The 16609-nt window shown below is 39.3% G+C and overlaps 1 protein-coding gene across 2 annotated transcripts in view; it reads left to right on the top strand.

Annotated features, from left to right (window-relative positions):
- The window catches only part of srrm3 (serine/arginine repetitive matrix 3), a 99513-nt gene that overhangs the window by 30717 nt on the left and 52187 nt on the right, over positions 1 to 16609 (top strand). For both annotated transcript variants that reach the window (XM_088616224.1, XM_088616225.1), the window contains exon 2: positions 14035 to 14276. In XM_088616224.1, coding sequence (XP_088472350.1) covers positions 14059 to 14276 — 218 coding nt within the window. In that variant the 5' untranslated portion in view covers positions 14035 to 14058. The remainder of the gene's footprint in view (positions 1 to 14034; positions 14277 to 16609) is intronic.

The following is a 16609-nucleotide window of genomic DNA, read 5'->3' as shown; positions in this document are numbered from 1 at the left end:
AGTATAAGTATACATTCCCATTTAATAAAGCTCTTTCCTACCCTTCCTTCCTCAGTGGACTAGCTCTGGACTCACAATTACTTCACAACTCGCTCACACCAGCACCCACCTTCAAATCTTCCATTATCAAAATCTTTTGTCTTTATTTCAACTATAAAATGTGCTATTGACCACATTTTGACCCGCATGTCACAAGAGGCATTTGCAAGAGGAACTGAAGCATTTATATGTGCAAGACTGATAAATAGAAGTTTCTCAAAAGCTAAACAACACAATGTAAATGCAAAGTGTTTCCGCATTCTAAACCCAGCACTTACATCCAGCTCTGACATTACAGACAGACAGTGCAGTCTGAGTGCACCTTGAATACGCTTGCATACTGCAAAAAACAAGGGCTTGGTGACATGAAGTGGATAAACAGGGATGTTTACCTCAATTATCAAAAGCACTACAGTAAAAAGTCAGGGCTTATTTTCTTGGTTTTAAAAATTCATGCCCAGATACAGTTGTCATTTGTTAGTGGTGCTCCAGAAGCAAATAACAGTCTGTAGGTGCAGTAGGTCTCACAAGCCTCTCTTACTGTAGACTTTCCCATACTCCTAATCCTTCAAATCCTTGTTTTTTTAATCTAAACCTCTTAAGCATCGATAGCAGTATGTGCAGTGGTGATGCATCTGTCTCGTCTTTCATCTGCTATCTCTGTCTCCAGGGAGTCTGTGTTGGCCTTCATATCTTTGTTCTTTTTTTTACTGTTTTTCTTTACAAACTTTCTCCCCACTAAACATCTATGCAAAATTATGGTAATGTTCGGATTTTATTTTATCCCGTAACCCTGAGCTCTTACTTGCTTTTAAGTGGAAACAGGGGTTTCAGATTGGCGAGATGGGACTGATAGGAATCTGTTTTTTGATCTGCACTGAACCTGAATTATCTCCAGGCTGTTTGCTGTGAAACAATGGGGAGCTTTTTCTGCTGTGTCTATCAGTCATTTCTAAGCATGTGACCTGAGGCTCACTCATCACAACAACTGTGAGTGTTGCGTTGCAGTGCAGGTGCGGTGTGCAGGAGACTTAGGAATAGGAAATCCTTACTCTCTGTTAATGATTATACAGTGCTGCTTGAAAGTTTGTGAACCCCTATTGCAGATGTTACTTTTATACTATGAAATCCTTGTTTAATAAAATCTACTCCTTGCTTTTCTAAAAGAAGGGTGTATATCCACAAATTCTGTGTATTGTTCAGATTAATTGATGCATGTAATAGAAAAGGAAATAGGTAAATAAGAATTAGTGTATGTGTAAAAGTAAATAGCATTAATAGCCATTAGGTTCATTAGCTCAGTCAACAAGGTACTGTAACTGTAACCTGGTGCTAAAGTGTGCTGTAATTGGGTACTATGTTAACCAATCAAAGGGCCAGTCACCAGGACAGTTTGGGAGGCCAACAAAAGAAATTCAAACAGATGTGACCAGATAGTTCTTATTCCAGTGATATCTCACTGAGTGTTATCCTCACATACAGTATTAACCAGGCATCCCTAATATACTGTACATATACACTGTAGATGGATGGGTAATGGGTTGAGCAATTGTGTGACTTTTAAGTAATTTTGTAATTTGAGTTTGCTATAGAAAAGGGGATGAATACTTTGCAATCAACATTTCATTTTTGTTTCTATTTTTTTTTGCAGATATTTGTCTTCCTTTGTCCCTGAGCATTCAAGGTTATATTATAATATTTGCTTTAAAATGTAATAGAACAAAATGGGACAACATTATAATCAGGTGAATACTTTTGCCAGATGCAGATTTATGCTGTTTAAATGTATATATTTATTTTTTCTTCTTCTGTTTTTGGCATCTTACATAGTTCAACCCAGTCGGCACAAGTCAACTAATTTTTGCTGCTTATCTCTAAGGATGGTCTTAAAAGCTTGTATGTGTGTGGCGTTCTTTCTTTCTGTCAGGTCTTTTTCACGCCTCATCTATTTTCACAGACTACATTTTTTGGCTTTTTGAGACCCCCGGTGTCTCAGATCTTAACACTCTCTAGCATTCAGGAGTTGTGACAGTTGCTGAGTTGAACGTTTGAACAAATTTAGTATTTATGAATATACTGTACTGTGTGCCACATTTCTCATGATTGCTATAAACAAGACACAGAACAGTGGCACATCACAGCTTCCTGTATATACTGAGGTGAAATCATAGTTATACAGACTGGCAGGACTTGCAGAATGTGGAATACCAGAAGAGGGGTGGGGGAGCAGAGTTCTGGATCTTTCTGTAGCACGTTAACAATAACTTCAACAGCCTGCCCTCTGTAGGCACTTCTTGTTTTTCCACATGAAGTTGAGAAAACTGTTTCTTTACTACCATCCTCATTTCAGGTTAGCCCGAAACACTATGAATGTGTTTCAACCATTGTAACTCCCGAAGATTCCACTGAGAGAAATAAAAGAGAAAATATATTGAACACATGTAAAAATTACATTCAGATCATTCACTCCTCCAGCAGGGATTATTCAGAAATTTCCTTCAGGTGCAATGTCTTATGTTTTGTGCTGATCTTGACTGTGTGCTGTGTACTTGGTGGTTTCAGTAAATATTTATCTTGCTATGAGCTTCAGAGTGGCACTGAGGCCATGGATCTTTAGAAACTGTGCCTGGTATACAGATCCCTGATAAACATTTAAGGCAGCAAGCCGTCACCAGCCACAGGGAGGCTGGGACACCAGGGAAGATGTTAGCTTATGGATGGTGAGAGCTACTGAGATGATGTCACAGGCTTGCTGATGGTGTCAAGACTCTTGGTGTGTGAAATGAATCATCTGTACTAAAATTTCAAATACAAATCCAGTCAAGCCTAGTATCTTGAAGGCTGTTGGTTCAAATCCAGGCCATGCCATTTGTCTCCTGTGCCTGGGACTTCCTGGGCCTGGTGTGCGATTGCTGCAGATTTGCAGCCACAGGATGTATTTTAGGCCAGAGCTGGGTCCAAGGTTGGTATCACAGGCTGATGAAACAAATGCAATGACCAGGCAGTACAGATACAGACAGGGTATGTACTATCTCGCCTTCCACAACACTGGTTTGTCTTCTCTGGTATTTAGTGTGATTTTCAACTTTACCCTGTCCTATTAATTCTTGCTGAGGACTTAGTGTCTCCCCCCCCTTGACACCAGCTATACTGTACTTATTTATGCCAGTTGTATATATTTGTCAGAAATGTATCTTTCAATCTCGGAAACTGGACCGTAGGCCAAGGTTAAGAAACATGTCCCATTCCATAGTTAACCTCTATGTTTTTTTAATAACCAAAAAACATTCTGTGGAATGTGAAAGCATTCTGGGCAAATTGGAACAGGTTTTCCTTAATGTAGCAGGACTGCATAATAGCTGAGGTGGAGCAGAACAGTAAATTAAAGTTTGAAGTTTAGCTATGATAAAGAACCAATTCAGAATCTAGGGAAATGGCATCAGGTATTGAAAGTCAAGAATTATAAACAAGATCTTCGAGTCTACTAGCAAGCTGTTTTGTATTGGCTACTTAAACACCTCCCACACATGGAAGAAAAAATGTAAAAAAAGTTTCATCAACAGCAGAGACTACTCATTCCCATCTTCCTCGGCTTCCAAGCAAGAGGGGTGTGGAGGGTGATTTTGGAAGGTGCACATGCTCAGATTGCTAATTAAAATTAGCCATAAAGGCAGACTGTCAGGAAACTGACTTGAAGTGAAGGATCATAAAGCATCAGATGAATGCAATTAAAATATTCATTGCTGGACAAACAAAATATTTAATGCTGAAGCTGAAGAGTTCGTCAGTCAGGTTTAATATATACTAGGTCTCTAGTGTCTGTGTTTTGACAGAGGGGCAAGGGAGTCTGGCTTGGCTTTTAGCAGTTGTTGAGACTCTCAGACACCCCAGCTGTCAGGTGCGCAGTTCTTGTGAAGAAATGTTATCAAGTTCCTGAGTTTTTGTCACTGCAGAATGCCTTAGAGGGGTTCCCTGTCTAGTTATTTCATTAATGGGAGCAGCAGTGAGGACAGGAGCTAAGGGTGATCTAATGCTTCTCCCTGGTGTGTTATATGTTTTCATTTCATTAAGGAAAAGGCAAGTATCCTCCTCCGAAATAAATTGTAAGTATATGGTTCGTGAAATGGAGGAGCAGGTGGTGACCAGGCTTAGAAACATTCTGTATGAATTGTAGTAAATGCACAGACAGCTGGCCACAGTATGTTGCAAAGGAAGAGCTTTCCACACTTCCCTGTCCCAGTTCTGAGGTTTAGAGGATGGGATTTGTCCTTGTAAGCCCTACAGAGCCATCCCTGAACCTTCTTGCCCTTTCATTGCAGAGAAGACTCTTGCAAGCAAGTTGGTCTGTCAGACGCATCAATTTGGGTGTAAGCGATGGCTTAAATGCTTGTTTATCATGACCCTGGGAGTCCGGCTGAGACTGGACCATCAGCTCAATGCTTGTGGAGTCTGGGAAGTGTGGTTTTTGTATTTCCTTTTTAAAGGACATGCAAAACTGACATATGGGGAAATGCAGTTAGGATATGAGTGGTGAAGAGTTACCTCAGCAATTCTCTTGCATCCCAGATGCTGAAACAGTATGTGTTCCAATCTTCTAAACCTTGCATCAGACCCAACCTTATTTACTCTTATCATTATGGCCATTTTTCTGAAAATCAAAGCAGTGTCTTTACTGTGTTTTAAAACCAGTTTTAAAAAGAGCGATCAATGATTCATCAGTAGTACGTCAATGCAAATGAAACATCTCTTTATTTTTTGTTCGCTGTTGAATAGAGAGTTGTGTTTGATAATACCATTTTAAATTACAATGATCTTAGAATCAGGGAGAAACATCAGTCTGTGATATTGGCCTTCCCTCTTAGATTCTGAAGCAACAATTTAAAACTACAGCGAGCTGCAGAATGGCCTTGAAACCGGATTTTATGGAGTAAAAGGGATCCAGTCACCTGGTCTCTTAGGTATTCAGTCTACTAATAATCCCATAAATACAGCTGAACAGAGAAAGACTGCTGAGATTTCTCACAATAATCCAATTGCAATGACTCACAGGCTTTTGTCTTCAATACTTATTCTTACACTGTTTGAATTCTTGTAATGAAATTTATTCTGAAATGATGAAGCATATTTTAAATCATAGCTGAGCTTTCCTCCGTTTTACTGGTGAAAAAGAAATTGCATTCTGTAATGAAAATAAAAAAGAGCATTCTGTAACCTCCAGAAAACATTAGATATATAATGGGTCCATGGAAACAGAAGGCATACTGTATATAGTTGTTCCTAGATTATAACTGATATGTTTATGGCCCTGACATTTTACTAAAACCATAATAACATGGCAACTGAAGCATCTATGAAACTTTGGTACTGTATGCAATACCTATGGATTGTTGTATTAGTAATGCATCACTGGAGACCAGAGTCAAGTTAAGACTGAACACTGTTGACAGAAATACACAGGAGACTTGGCTTGAAATGGTTGTAGCACAATACTGGTCAAATCCATGAACCTACAATCATTTAGAATCGGTTACTATAGCTTGAAAATGCATGCCATTTCAGTTGTTCCTGGTGTTACTCAAACAAATGTTCTATGTGCGCTAAAACGTGCACGTGTCTTTAGTCTGGGCTGAGACACTACTAGAATGCAACAATGCAATGCATTGTCTGTTTTTATGTCAGTCCCACTTGGAGGGTTATTATAAATAGGGATAGTACTATGTTTCATATTAGAAAGACATAAATATTTAACCAGCCAGCTGTTTCTTTACATCGTAGATAGAGTTTCAACCACAAACAAGTTCTGTCCTAGAAGCAGCAATGCAGTCAAATGTGTGTCATGCTTTAGAGGGTTTTGGTGTGGTATTGTTCTGCCTCTCAGCAGCATCCCTGTCCTTTAAATTAGCAGATGCCGCCAAAAAAAGAGCCATTTCACGATTTTTGTAAAAAGAAAAAAGTGCTTCTAATAGGTGAGCTGCAGTTTACAAATTAAGTGAGCTGCTTTGTGTCAATTAATTTGTGGTCACTTTGGAACAGAATTTTGCCTAAAGCATTGAGTGGTTCTTACATTGGTTAAATAATGTACACATATCCTCTTAACATCAGGAAGTGGTCATCTACCAAATTACAGAGCAGGTGGCAAATGTGTAGGTAATAAGGACACATTCTCAGATGGAGGTTTATGTACAATTAAATAATGAAAGTTGCAAATTTTGCATAGGCATTAAACTCACTTGCCCTGCACTGGCCTAACTCTGATGAGTCCTGGGGTTAACAATGCCATGTTCCTTATGTTTAGCTTTTGGTACGATCTCATAACACATTTTGGGTACACGTGATGTGATTATAACCTGGGGGGGGGGGGGATGGTGCATCTTATCAAGCACTAGAAACAATGCTTAATCAAACGTCATGACCTCTTATCCACATGTTACGTCATTTGCACATGTCCCTATAAAAATTATGCACATGATTATAACATCTTGTGGAGCAGTTTTGAAGAGATTATGAAACCATTATGCAGAAACATTCAAATAAAGTATAACCAGATTCTCTCACTGAGAGTATGCGGCACCATTTTTGCCTGAACCCGTTCTGTTCCAGATATCATACTTGTTTTGTTGGAGCACTCCTGCAGTTGGTATGGCGACTCGCCGAGTTTGTTCGTCATTCCTGTGCATGTGCATTTTGGACAACGAACAAGATCTTGAGATGAAACATTTCATTTACAGGAGTGTCCTCGGGTGAAAACCATTTCACAGGCAGTTAAGGATGCATCTGTACGGCTCTTACAAAGGTGACTCTGAAGGATGCCCATTTTCGCTCTGTGTGATTGCTGTTTTAATTTCCCCAGTTCACATCTTTTATCCTATGGGATTCTAGAGCAGTTGCTGATGCATATGTGTTAAATCTGTAGGCTTCTGTTATCAGTTTACTTTGAGCCATACCGATTTCTGAGAGTACTGAAACTGCTACGAACAGGAAAACAATGCAAAACAGCAAAACTATTTGTATCCTAATTAAAATACATTTTTCTAGTTTAAAAACAACATAAACAGCAGAGAGAAATAATGAAAGTGCAATGAAATAAAACAAACAAATAACCGGATTATCTCTTAGTTAATAGTTTGATGTTTGGGGGATCGGCTTTTAGACGCATGAGGATTGTTTTGATGAGGCTGAATGCCTTTCATCTGTCACTGCAATCTCCATTTTTATCTCCCTCCTGTTTATTGTGCAGAAAACCTTGAAACTCTTTTTTAAAATGAAAAAAAAAACATTCAGCAATTGAAAGGCATACAGCTGCCCCAACATGCCAGAAATCCGGTGAGGTATCTCTGTTGAAAACGCATATTGTTTTGCAGGTGTTGTCTGACTCTTTTCTATTTGCTTTTCCAAATACAGCAGAGTGATTCCTTTGTGTGTGTCTGTTTGACAGCAAGAGAAATACACATCTTAATAACCTCAATTCAGTTGATTGAATTAAAGACACTAACTAAAGTGCACTGACTAAAATGCAAATGTTTTTTTTTTATTTTAGTTGAAAATTGGATAAATATCTAATACCTGACCCCCCACCAATGCTCAGCATCTTGTACAAAGATGATTCTGTAAATTTTAACCACTCCAGATGTTCTGAATGCAAACCTGGGAATTGGAAAGGAAGAAAAACAGAAGGAGAGAAAAAAGCAGAACTGTACCCAGATGGAGGGTAGAGGACAGAGGAGATAACACTGTGTGATTCAGAGTCTTGTAGGACCTGTTGAGAAAACTGAACAAAACAGTGTGAAGCCTGTTTACAAGAGCAGCGAGGCGCTGTGAAAGAGAAATGAAAATAGCTTGCATGGTTCTTCTATTTTTCTGTCGTTGTTTACAAGGTCAGGCACTATTTAACTTTTTTTGTCTGCAACCATTTTGGGAGAAAAAAAAGAAACAAAATATTTCTTTAGTTAGTTTCCAAGGCATAGTCATACTGTATAACAGTCGAAGTCAGAGACCCCTGTGGACTCGTGCAGCAGTGTTAAAATATCGTGAGGCTGCCTTCCTGAATTGCTGTCCCATAAGGTCTGAGTTTGAAATTCAATCAGCAACCTAATTAGTATTTCTAAAGTCCAGTTTTGTCATTATGGACTGGACACAAATTTAACATTTATGTGCAATGTGTATGTTTTTTACTTTTGTTGGATTTTATCAACAAACTACATCCTGAGTTGTCTCTAACTATTGTTAAAAAGTTGATCAACACTTCTCTTGAATTGATTACTATAACGCCCTATCCCCCTGAAGCTCTGGAGTTCTATTCCTATGGATATCAGAGTGTCACAGTCCCCAAGCACTTTCAAAACCAGCTTCGATGGGCTTTAATTTAACTGTAGTTCAGGTGGGCAGCTGCGTCAGCATGCGTAGGCTGCAAAGGAACAAGTAATAGGTTTATTCCATGCTGAAAAAAAAGGATGAAAGAAAAGTTCAATTCAGACCTGACACCTGAAGAAGGCTCCACGGCCGAAACGTTGTGTTTTCTTTCTTCCTTTTTTTCCAGCATGGAATAAACCTATTACTTGTTCCTTTAATTTAACTGGTTCTGTCTGCCCCTTCCAAACTCTTATTGTAACTGTGTAACCCTGCTAGTTTTTTTTCTTACTGTGAAACACTTTTGAAAAGCCGCTTTTAAAGGCGCTGCATAAATAGTTTATTATTATTTTATTTTTGTGGGGGTTAAATGAGTGTTAAAGGAAGGGCCTGATACAGCCTAGCCTTGGCCAGGACTCCAGATGACTCGAACTGATCCAAAGGAACCATAGAGGACAAAAAAAGGAAGATTTACTTCTTTTGTTTTGGCGGCACAATAATGTTGTTATGTCCAAGAGCCTGATGTCTGGAAAACCAGTCCTTGCCTGTTTGATTATTTTATCTGACACATGGGCCAGTGAGATTCTGAAATGGTTTTTGGGCTAGGTCTTTGTTGCATTTGGTTCTGAAGGAAAGGGAACAGTCCGTGCTGCAAAACAGAGCACTGGGGAAAAATTAAATTTGAAGAGCGTGAATCCTAAAAGAGAGGACCATAACGATCTTATTAAAGGCTTTTTCAAAATCCTAAGTAAAGATGTAATTATTCACGTTGCTAAATCCAGAGGGAGCATACCTCATGTCTGTCTTGTTTAGCTGTGTATGAAGTCAGTGGTTCCCTTAGCGAGTCATAAATGTCATGGTAGCGACTTTAGATTCTTGTCACAGCATTAAGCCAGTGTTTTCTAGTGGCTCAAAGGGTGTACTTTGGTACATGATTTTGTAAAGAGGCAGTTTCACTCATGTGTGAGGTGACATGCAATACACCATAAATCTGAGCTTGTTTGAGAATCCTGCCCTGTAAAGTACTGTCTTGAGTTTTATGCATAACAATGCCTCCACTTACAAGGCAACACACAATACTACTTGTTAAAAACAGCCAAACCTGCTCCCAGTTCACTGAGATTATTAGATTATAACCTAAAATTATACCATTGACAGCCCTTTGAAAAACAGCTGCATTGTAACTCTGGGATTTGGAAGTTGTGCATCAACAAGAAACTGATTCTGGAAAAATAAACTGTTGCAGCACCCAGAGGAAACCGAGTGATCACCATGCATTCTGATAATGTGTCATTGGAGACCAGGCTTGGGTTAAGAATTAATGCTGTTAACAGAAATACACTAGAGAAGTGGCTTGAAATGGATGTTAAGATGCACAATACTGCAGCTATAGCATAGAGCATTCTTTAGCCCAGGTTATTGTCTTGCTGGTGAAGTAAATGTCCTATGTTTTTTTTTGTTTAAAGTTCTTTCTAAACGCTTGCTGCTGTAGCACAAAAACAATGAGGAGCTGAAACCATCAGAGAAAACTGCAGATCGAGTGCAATTACTCTGTCAGACACTCCAGGATTCCTTGCAGGAAGGGCTTTCTCCAGGGATTATCTTAAAACAGACCTTACTGCCGACACAGCACTCCCCACCATATTAGCTTTCTGCTGAGCTCTGTGTTAGAAATTGCTGCTTTTTTCCACCATTGGCAATGTAGGCATTTCTTACCTCTTTCCAATTGAAAGACTGCAAAGAAAAATATATTTTAAATGTTATATGCAATTAGTAATGATTCACAGCTTTGAGCGAAAATGCATTGCATGTTTTTGCACTTTTACTGCATGCACAGTGCCTGTAGAATGTCTCCACACCCTTTCCAAAACAGCACATGAAATAAAAACACATTAAAGTAGAATTTATTTGACCTTTATTTGCACATTGTAACACACAACCTCCAAGAGGAAGATAAATGTTCTGAAAAGTAATTAAAAATGTATTCTATACTTGGAGGCAAATTACTGTAGACTTTCTATAGACACAGTGCATGCACATAAAAGACTGGAATTCCACAGTGGAAAACAGAATCTTCTGTAGGTCAAGTCACTGGCTTTGATAAATTCACCTCCTGGGTGAATTGAAGGTTATTGATGACTTGTGTGGAACAAAGCAAACTAGCTGCATTAGGAAATGATTTCCTGCTCTATACCTTAAAGAAAGTTGTGAGTCTATTGTTTCTTTTGCATTTTTCCATCATTCCAATGGAATTAGATGAGATGGAGCCGTATGTCCAAACAGGTCATGGTCTGTTGCTCCTTGGAGACATGTTTCAGTTGGACATTCATCCATCACTAGTTATAAAGAAGTGCTCTTTCTTGGGAATAAGCGCTTCCTGTGGGAAGTCTACAGTTTTATTTTATGCTGTCTCAGAATCCATCAATAACATTTGGGCTATATATTGAAGTAGTGTAACTGCTTATTCTATATTAAAATAATTCCTTCTATAATCAGTGCTCTCCTGGAAGGGCACATCAAGCAAATCAATACAGTTAGCAGAGAAGATTGCCCCTATTAATTAATAAGTGTTTCAGGGCCTCCTGTCTTGTTCATTCTTGACCTCTGAATGTTTAAGGACACTCCCTTTGTAAAATCTATGCAAACCATCAATGCTAAAAGTGATGACAGCTTTTATTTTAGCAAAGTATTTTTTTACAGTGCTGTGGTACGCATGTGAATTACATCCTCTTTTTTAAGAGATTTTTTTTTGGTTGTGTGCATCTCTGGATGGCAACTTTGTGTGTGTTTCTATGGCATTGTTGGGGGCCTCTGCAGTTACAAATACAATAGCTTGCATGGAGGGTCACACCTGCTTGCTTTCATGAATCCCTTGTGTTAACTGCTTCTGCAGTGGCCTTTAGAACTTGGTTATGGTTCCAGCAATCCCACCCCACTCCTACAGCCTTAGAGCAACTGCTCAGGATGTTCTCCAGGGTTCCTGATTTTGAGCTCTTTTCACACCCTGGAGACTCGCCCCGGATGTACTAGTTGGATTTACTCAGGAGCAGATCGTACTCCCGATCAAGAACTTGAGTCGGTGGGGGTTCCACGCTCCATGACTCAACCCAGGTGATCTTCCTTTCCATTGCCTGGTCCCATCCTGTCCAAGCTCCCTGCTGTCTCATCCCCACCATCCTGCTGGACCTTCCCTCCACAGTTACCCAGAGCATTAAAGCCAAGTGCACAAGCTTTAGAAAAAGGTATTAATTATTCAGGAGTTCTGTAGCAAAACAGCGCTAAACAAAACATGCAAAAAATTAGAATCGGAATATGCAAAAAGCCTTTGCTTTATGACTTAATAAAAGATTACTGGCTATACCCTGAAGAATGCTCAGCAATCACTTTAGTGGGGATTCTGAATGAAATGTGTTAGAAGTAGATTAAAACATAATTAAACTGTCTGCAGATAGTCTGCAATTATTAATCTATTAGATAAGCAGAAGTCGGGAAAAGTAGTTGCCATGTTTGTGTTTACGTATTTAAACAAAGTAATATGAACATGCAGTGTAGGGATGTTTTTTTTCCATCAACCTGACTGAATTCTCCGATGAGTTATTTAATGAATGAAGCAGAGAATTACTGTAGATTATCTTCATTGGAATCTTCACTGCATCACCTTTGTGACAGCTACTAGTCTCAGCCCTTAATATGTGTTGGCCCGTCTCCTGAAACAGAATGAATATGGCTTGATTGGGATCTGAACAGGTCATTATGCCTTTAAAATGTGCTTTGGTGTCTTAAACTGATGAAATAGTAAAGGTTTACTCTCTTGTCTAATAGCTTCAGATAACCTTCTGTCCCTGCAGGATGAAAATATAGCAATTAACTACTTACACTGGTGCCTTATCTGTAATCTGACAAGTCCTTTTCTTCATGTGATGACTTCATTAGAGGGATAATTAAACGATTCACTTATTTTGCATGTGTAGCAGAAAGCTTCTTATCCCCTTAAGAACAAAAGGAAATACCCAAAGCTTGTCAAATTTGCATAATTAAATTGGTGATGTTTTTATTTTCCACCACATTTTTACAGGCAGGTTTCTTTTTCCATTCTGAAACTGGGGGTGAGTAGGGAATACTGTTTGTCATTCCTCCGTTTTGCTTTGAAAACTTTTAATTTATTTGGGATACCAAACTTGTTCACCAATAACAGGGAAACCTAATAGATGCAACCTGAGGAAGCTCTGTAGTTCTGAAGTTTAAAACGCTGACATTTCTAATTGATAACATGCAGACAGCTGATTACTTTTTAATAATTCAAATAACTCCATTTCAATATATTCTGTAATATCCAGATGTTTTGTACATATAATACATCCCAACACTGCAATGAGTCATTCATACTGAGATTAAACCCCATCTGGTTTGTGAACCAGTCGATAAATGAGCTGAAACTAAATTTTCCTTATTTCGGCATAACGTCATCAGTTTAGGGTCATCATTTCCCTGAATGATGATCTCATTAGCCTCGGTTTCTCTTGGGTAGAAATCTTTCCAGTGTCCGACACTTGCCTTCGGTTCTGCCTGTTTCTGTTCCATTAATCTGAGCTCATCAATGCAAAGTTACATTTTCTACTGGTGTTTAATACCAATTTGATGCCTTTCCCACTCTTCTCAGAAATCACCAGATCAATGAAAGTTACTATTTAATTCAGCATCATGACCGGCCTGTTGGATGGTCACTGCCTCAAGTGACTCATGAGGCCTAAGTACACAATCAAACCAACAAGGACAAGAAAAGCACTGACAATGTGACAGTCAGCTCTTCACCAGTTATCTAATTAATCAACAAATTCCCCACAGGTGGGCCTATTTACATGAAATAGAGGCCTGAGTGATCTCTACTGGCAGGTCATCTGAAACTACCAGCCAAATTACTGCTGGCCTGTTACGTCCATGTTTATGTATCATTAAACTGCAAATGACCAGGAGTCCTGCCAAGTCTCCATCTTACCTCTCTCCAGCTCTCCTGTTGTTTGAACACCAGCGAATCCTGGACCAGCAGGGTGAACCAGAAGACCAGCATTTAGCTATGAAAGAATTCTTACGACCAACGAGCAATTATACATAAACTGTTTTATATAAGGCTGTATCTAGGAGGAAAATTACAAAATGTTCCTTTGATTTAAGCTGTGAAAGTGTAAAATAACCCCATGAAAGTGAACATATGAGTTAATACTACTTCCATCCATTTATATACAACAACAGGAAAAGGCTGGCCAGTAATTTATTTAATAGATGTGAAACATTTATATGGTGGCATCTCTTATCATGGCTCTTAGGTCCTGGGTTCAATTCCAGAATGATGATCCTTCTTTGTAGAGTTTGCAGGTTCACCCCATGTCTGTTTGCAGGTTCACCCCATCTTCTGCCCCTGTCTAGCTGTGTATTTAAAGTAGGTACAGGGGCAGATCACAGTATCTTGACATGTTGCCAGTGCTCTACATTTAAACCTGAAAGCCATGTTGCCTTGATAATCATAAAGAAGGGGACACATTAAGTTCCTCTTCCAGAGTGCGACACCCCCTAAGCACTGCAAGAGGCTCCCCGATTCCAAAATGGTTTCAGCCCGCCGTGTTGCTGACGCCGCGCTCTTTTGTTTCGCAGAGTGCTGGGACCCGGGAAGAGGCCATGTACGATGGGGCGAAGGTGCCCTCTCCTCAGGAGAGTGCCAACGGGTTCTCCCAGCCCGGCGCGTCCGCCTCCTGGCCCAAACCGGAGGAGGAGGAGGCCCGCAAAGCGGAGCCGGTGCTGGCGAAGAAGGCTCACCGCGAAATCCTCGACCACGAGCGCAAGAGGAGGGTGGAGCTGAAATGCATGGAGCTGCAGGAGATGATGGAGGAGCAAGGGTGAGCTCTGGTTTCCTTCTTCAGCTGGCCTCGCCCTCCGCTGCTCTGGAACGTCAGGCAGCCAATGGCAGTAATAATCCCAAAGACCTGCGATCAGTGCGGATTTGATCACATTGGCTCTGTAGGAAATGGTTTAGCTAGAAAATAACATTTGCATGGTCTAGATAGGATCCATGTAAAACTTTAAGGATGTAAAGCCAAACTGGGGTCAAATACAGGCATTAATTGATGATGGGTTGTTGGAATGTTTTATTCAAAAGGGATCTTTTGCAGAATTGCCCTCAAAGGTTAGATTTTGTCGATTTTAACCATCATAACCTGAAACTTTCATCTTTCTGAGACAGATGAAATGTTTTCAGTTGGCTAAATAATTAGATCAATTACTACTACTGAGATGTTATATAGAAAAATCCGAAAACTGCAGCCTGTGAGAACCATATTTAATGCAACCCTTATAGTTGTCCTTACCCAAAAGTAAAAAGGGAGATACTTAATAAAGTATAAATAATAAAAAATACAAATATTTTTATTTCATAATATACTATATTTTAAATTCTTTATTTTACTTTTCCATAGAGAAATACTATCTACCCATTACCCTTTTCCCTAATTAGTCAATTAGTTTTAAATATTGCAAAGGCAGAGAATTTGCTGGAACTGAGAAATGAGAAATCAGTCATCTCTCATTTAATAATAATAAAAAATAATTATCAGTAACTCTGTTTCAATTCATTAAGGTTGTTTCTTAAGGTTAAAACCTCACTGTTTAAAAGTTAGTATCGTAGTTGCATTACATTTTTGCTTTGAGCATTACTATTAGTCTGTCCTACGACACATCATATTATAAGTGAAAATCTAATTGAACTTCGAGAAGCCAAAAGTAAAGAGATTTGTCTGTGTGTAATATCCTTGACCTATTTCTTGATGTCCCTAGTAATTTCTGATTTTGTGTATTAGACTGTCTTATAAAACATGGTATATTGACAGACAGCTTTTAAGGCTCTTTTTCAGGTGTCAGAACTGTAAGAAGTCATAAATCTTCCTGCTAATAAATCTACTATGAATCTGGAGGAAATGGCTGAGGCAAAAACTATTTGAAGGTTCCTCATCTCCGGGAGCCACATTTTTCACTTAGTGTGTTTCTGACAGACTGTGTTCCCGCAACATGGTCTCTGGAATTAAGAAGCATCTTTGCTCTAGCCTTAGTACACTGCAGGGGTTTTAGATGAAGAGGGAATTGGAGTCAGCTTTCTACATTCTGCCTGACAACATTCTTTTTTCCGAATGTAGCAACAGATCTTTTTAAGAATATCTTGCATGCATCACTGTCTGTGTTCAATATATGACATTGTGAGAGCAGAGAGTCCTTAACCGGGCAAGCTTGCCAGCCTGTTGAGATCACAGGGTACAGTGTTTGCGTCGGGTCAAAACTCTCGTAAACAGAATAATTGAGTTGGCATTGGTGCCAAATTGGGAAGTGTGGATTGCTTCCCGATGGAACAAGAAGAACACAGCTGCTGATTAGATTATAAGGGATCCTTACTTTAATTTCCATCTAAACTGGGTAGCTGTGGCCAAAACTGTGGTACTCAGGATTTTCAGATGTAGCAGTGGGATGACCTGTACTCCATCGATGCTTGGTTGCTTTTTCTAGTAGCTTATCTTTGCCAATAGACTTGTGAAAACTTAAATTAATGTATTCAAATTTGGTAAATCCGTGAGACTTAATACAGAAAGTTTGAAAATGTTCTACACTTGAAATAAAAGCAGCTGACAGAAACTCCTTTCTCAACACTCGGAAAGCATTTGGATCTTCTGAAAAATGTGATTGCAAACTAATGATTCCTTGCCTAATAGTTCAATTTGTGGGCTCTGCATTGCATTTTAAGAAAACAGAAACAGATACTCATTCATCAAGCATAGGTAAAGTCATGTTAAATTAGGACACGTCTCAAAATGACTTTTCAACTTTTGCTACTGTAGCTGTGCAGTGTTGTTTTTAGAAGTATCCCACTGTGAGGTCTGCAAACAACCAAGAGTGAAGAAGAGGCATCAGATGAAATTAAATGGCTGGAGCCTTTTCATTTTAATGGAGTTAATAACTAACACATGGCCCAGAGTGAGGGCTACTGAGGCATTAGGGAGAGAGCCAAGTTGCAGCCCTCCTGTTGAAAATGGGAATTAATTGCCTACTGCATTCGATAGCTTCACCCTAGGAGCCAATTAAAAGACAGTGGCAATTAAAGGAATCTGCTCATTAGCTCTCTGAGGCCCGGCACTTCTGTGATTTACCGCCTGGTTACTCAGACTGTAGCCATTAAATATATCCTCCA

Source organism: Lepisosteus platostomus, chromosome 22, assembly GCF_059453375.1.
Source record: "Lepisosteus platostomus isolate fLepPlt1 chromosome 22, fLepPlt1.hap1, whole genome shotgun sequence".
NCBI classification, from domain to species: domain Eukaryota; kingdom Metazoa; phylum Chordata; class Actinopteri; order Semionotiformes; family Lepisosteidae; genus Lepisosteus; species Lepisosteus platostomus.
Note: the sequence above shows the minus strand (reverse complement) of the source record. Positions and strands in the feature narration are given on the sequence as shown.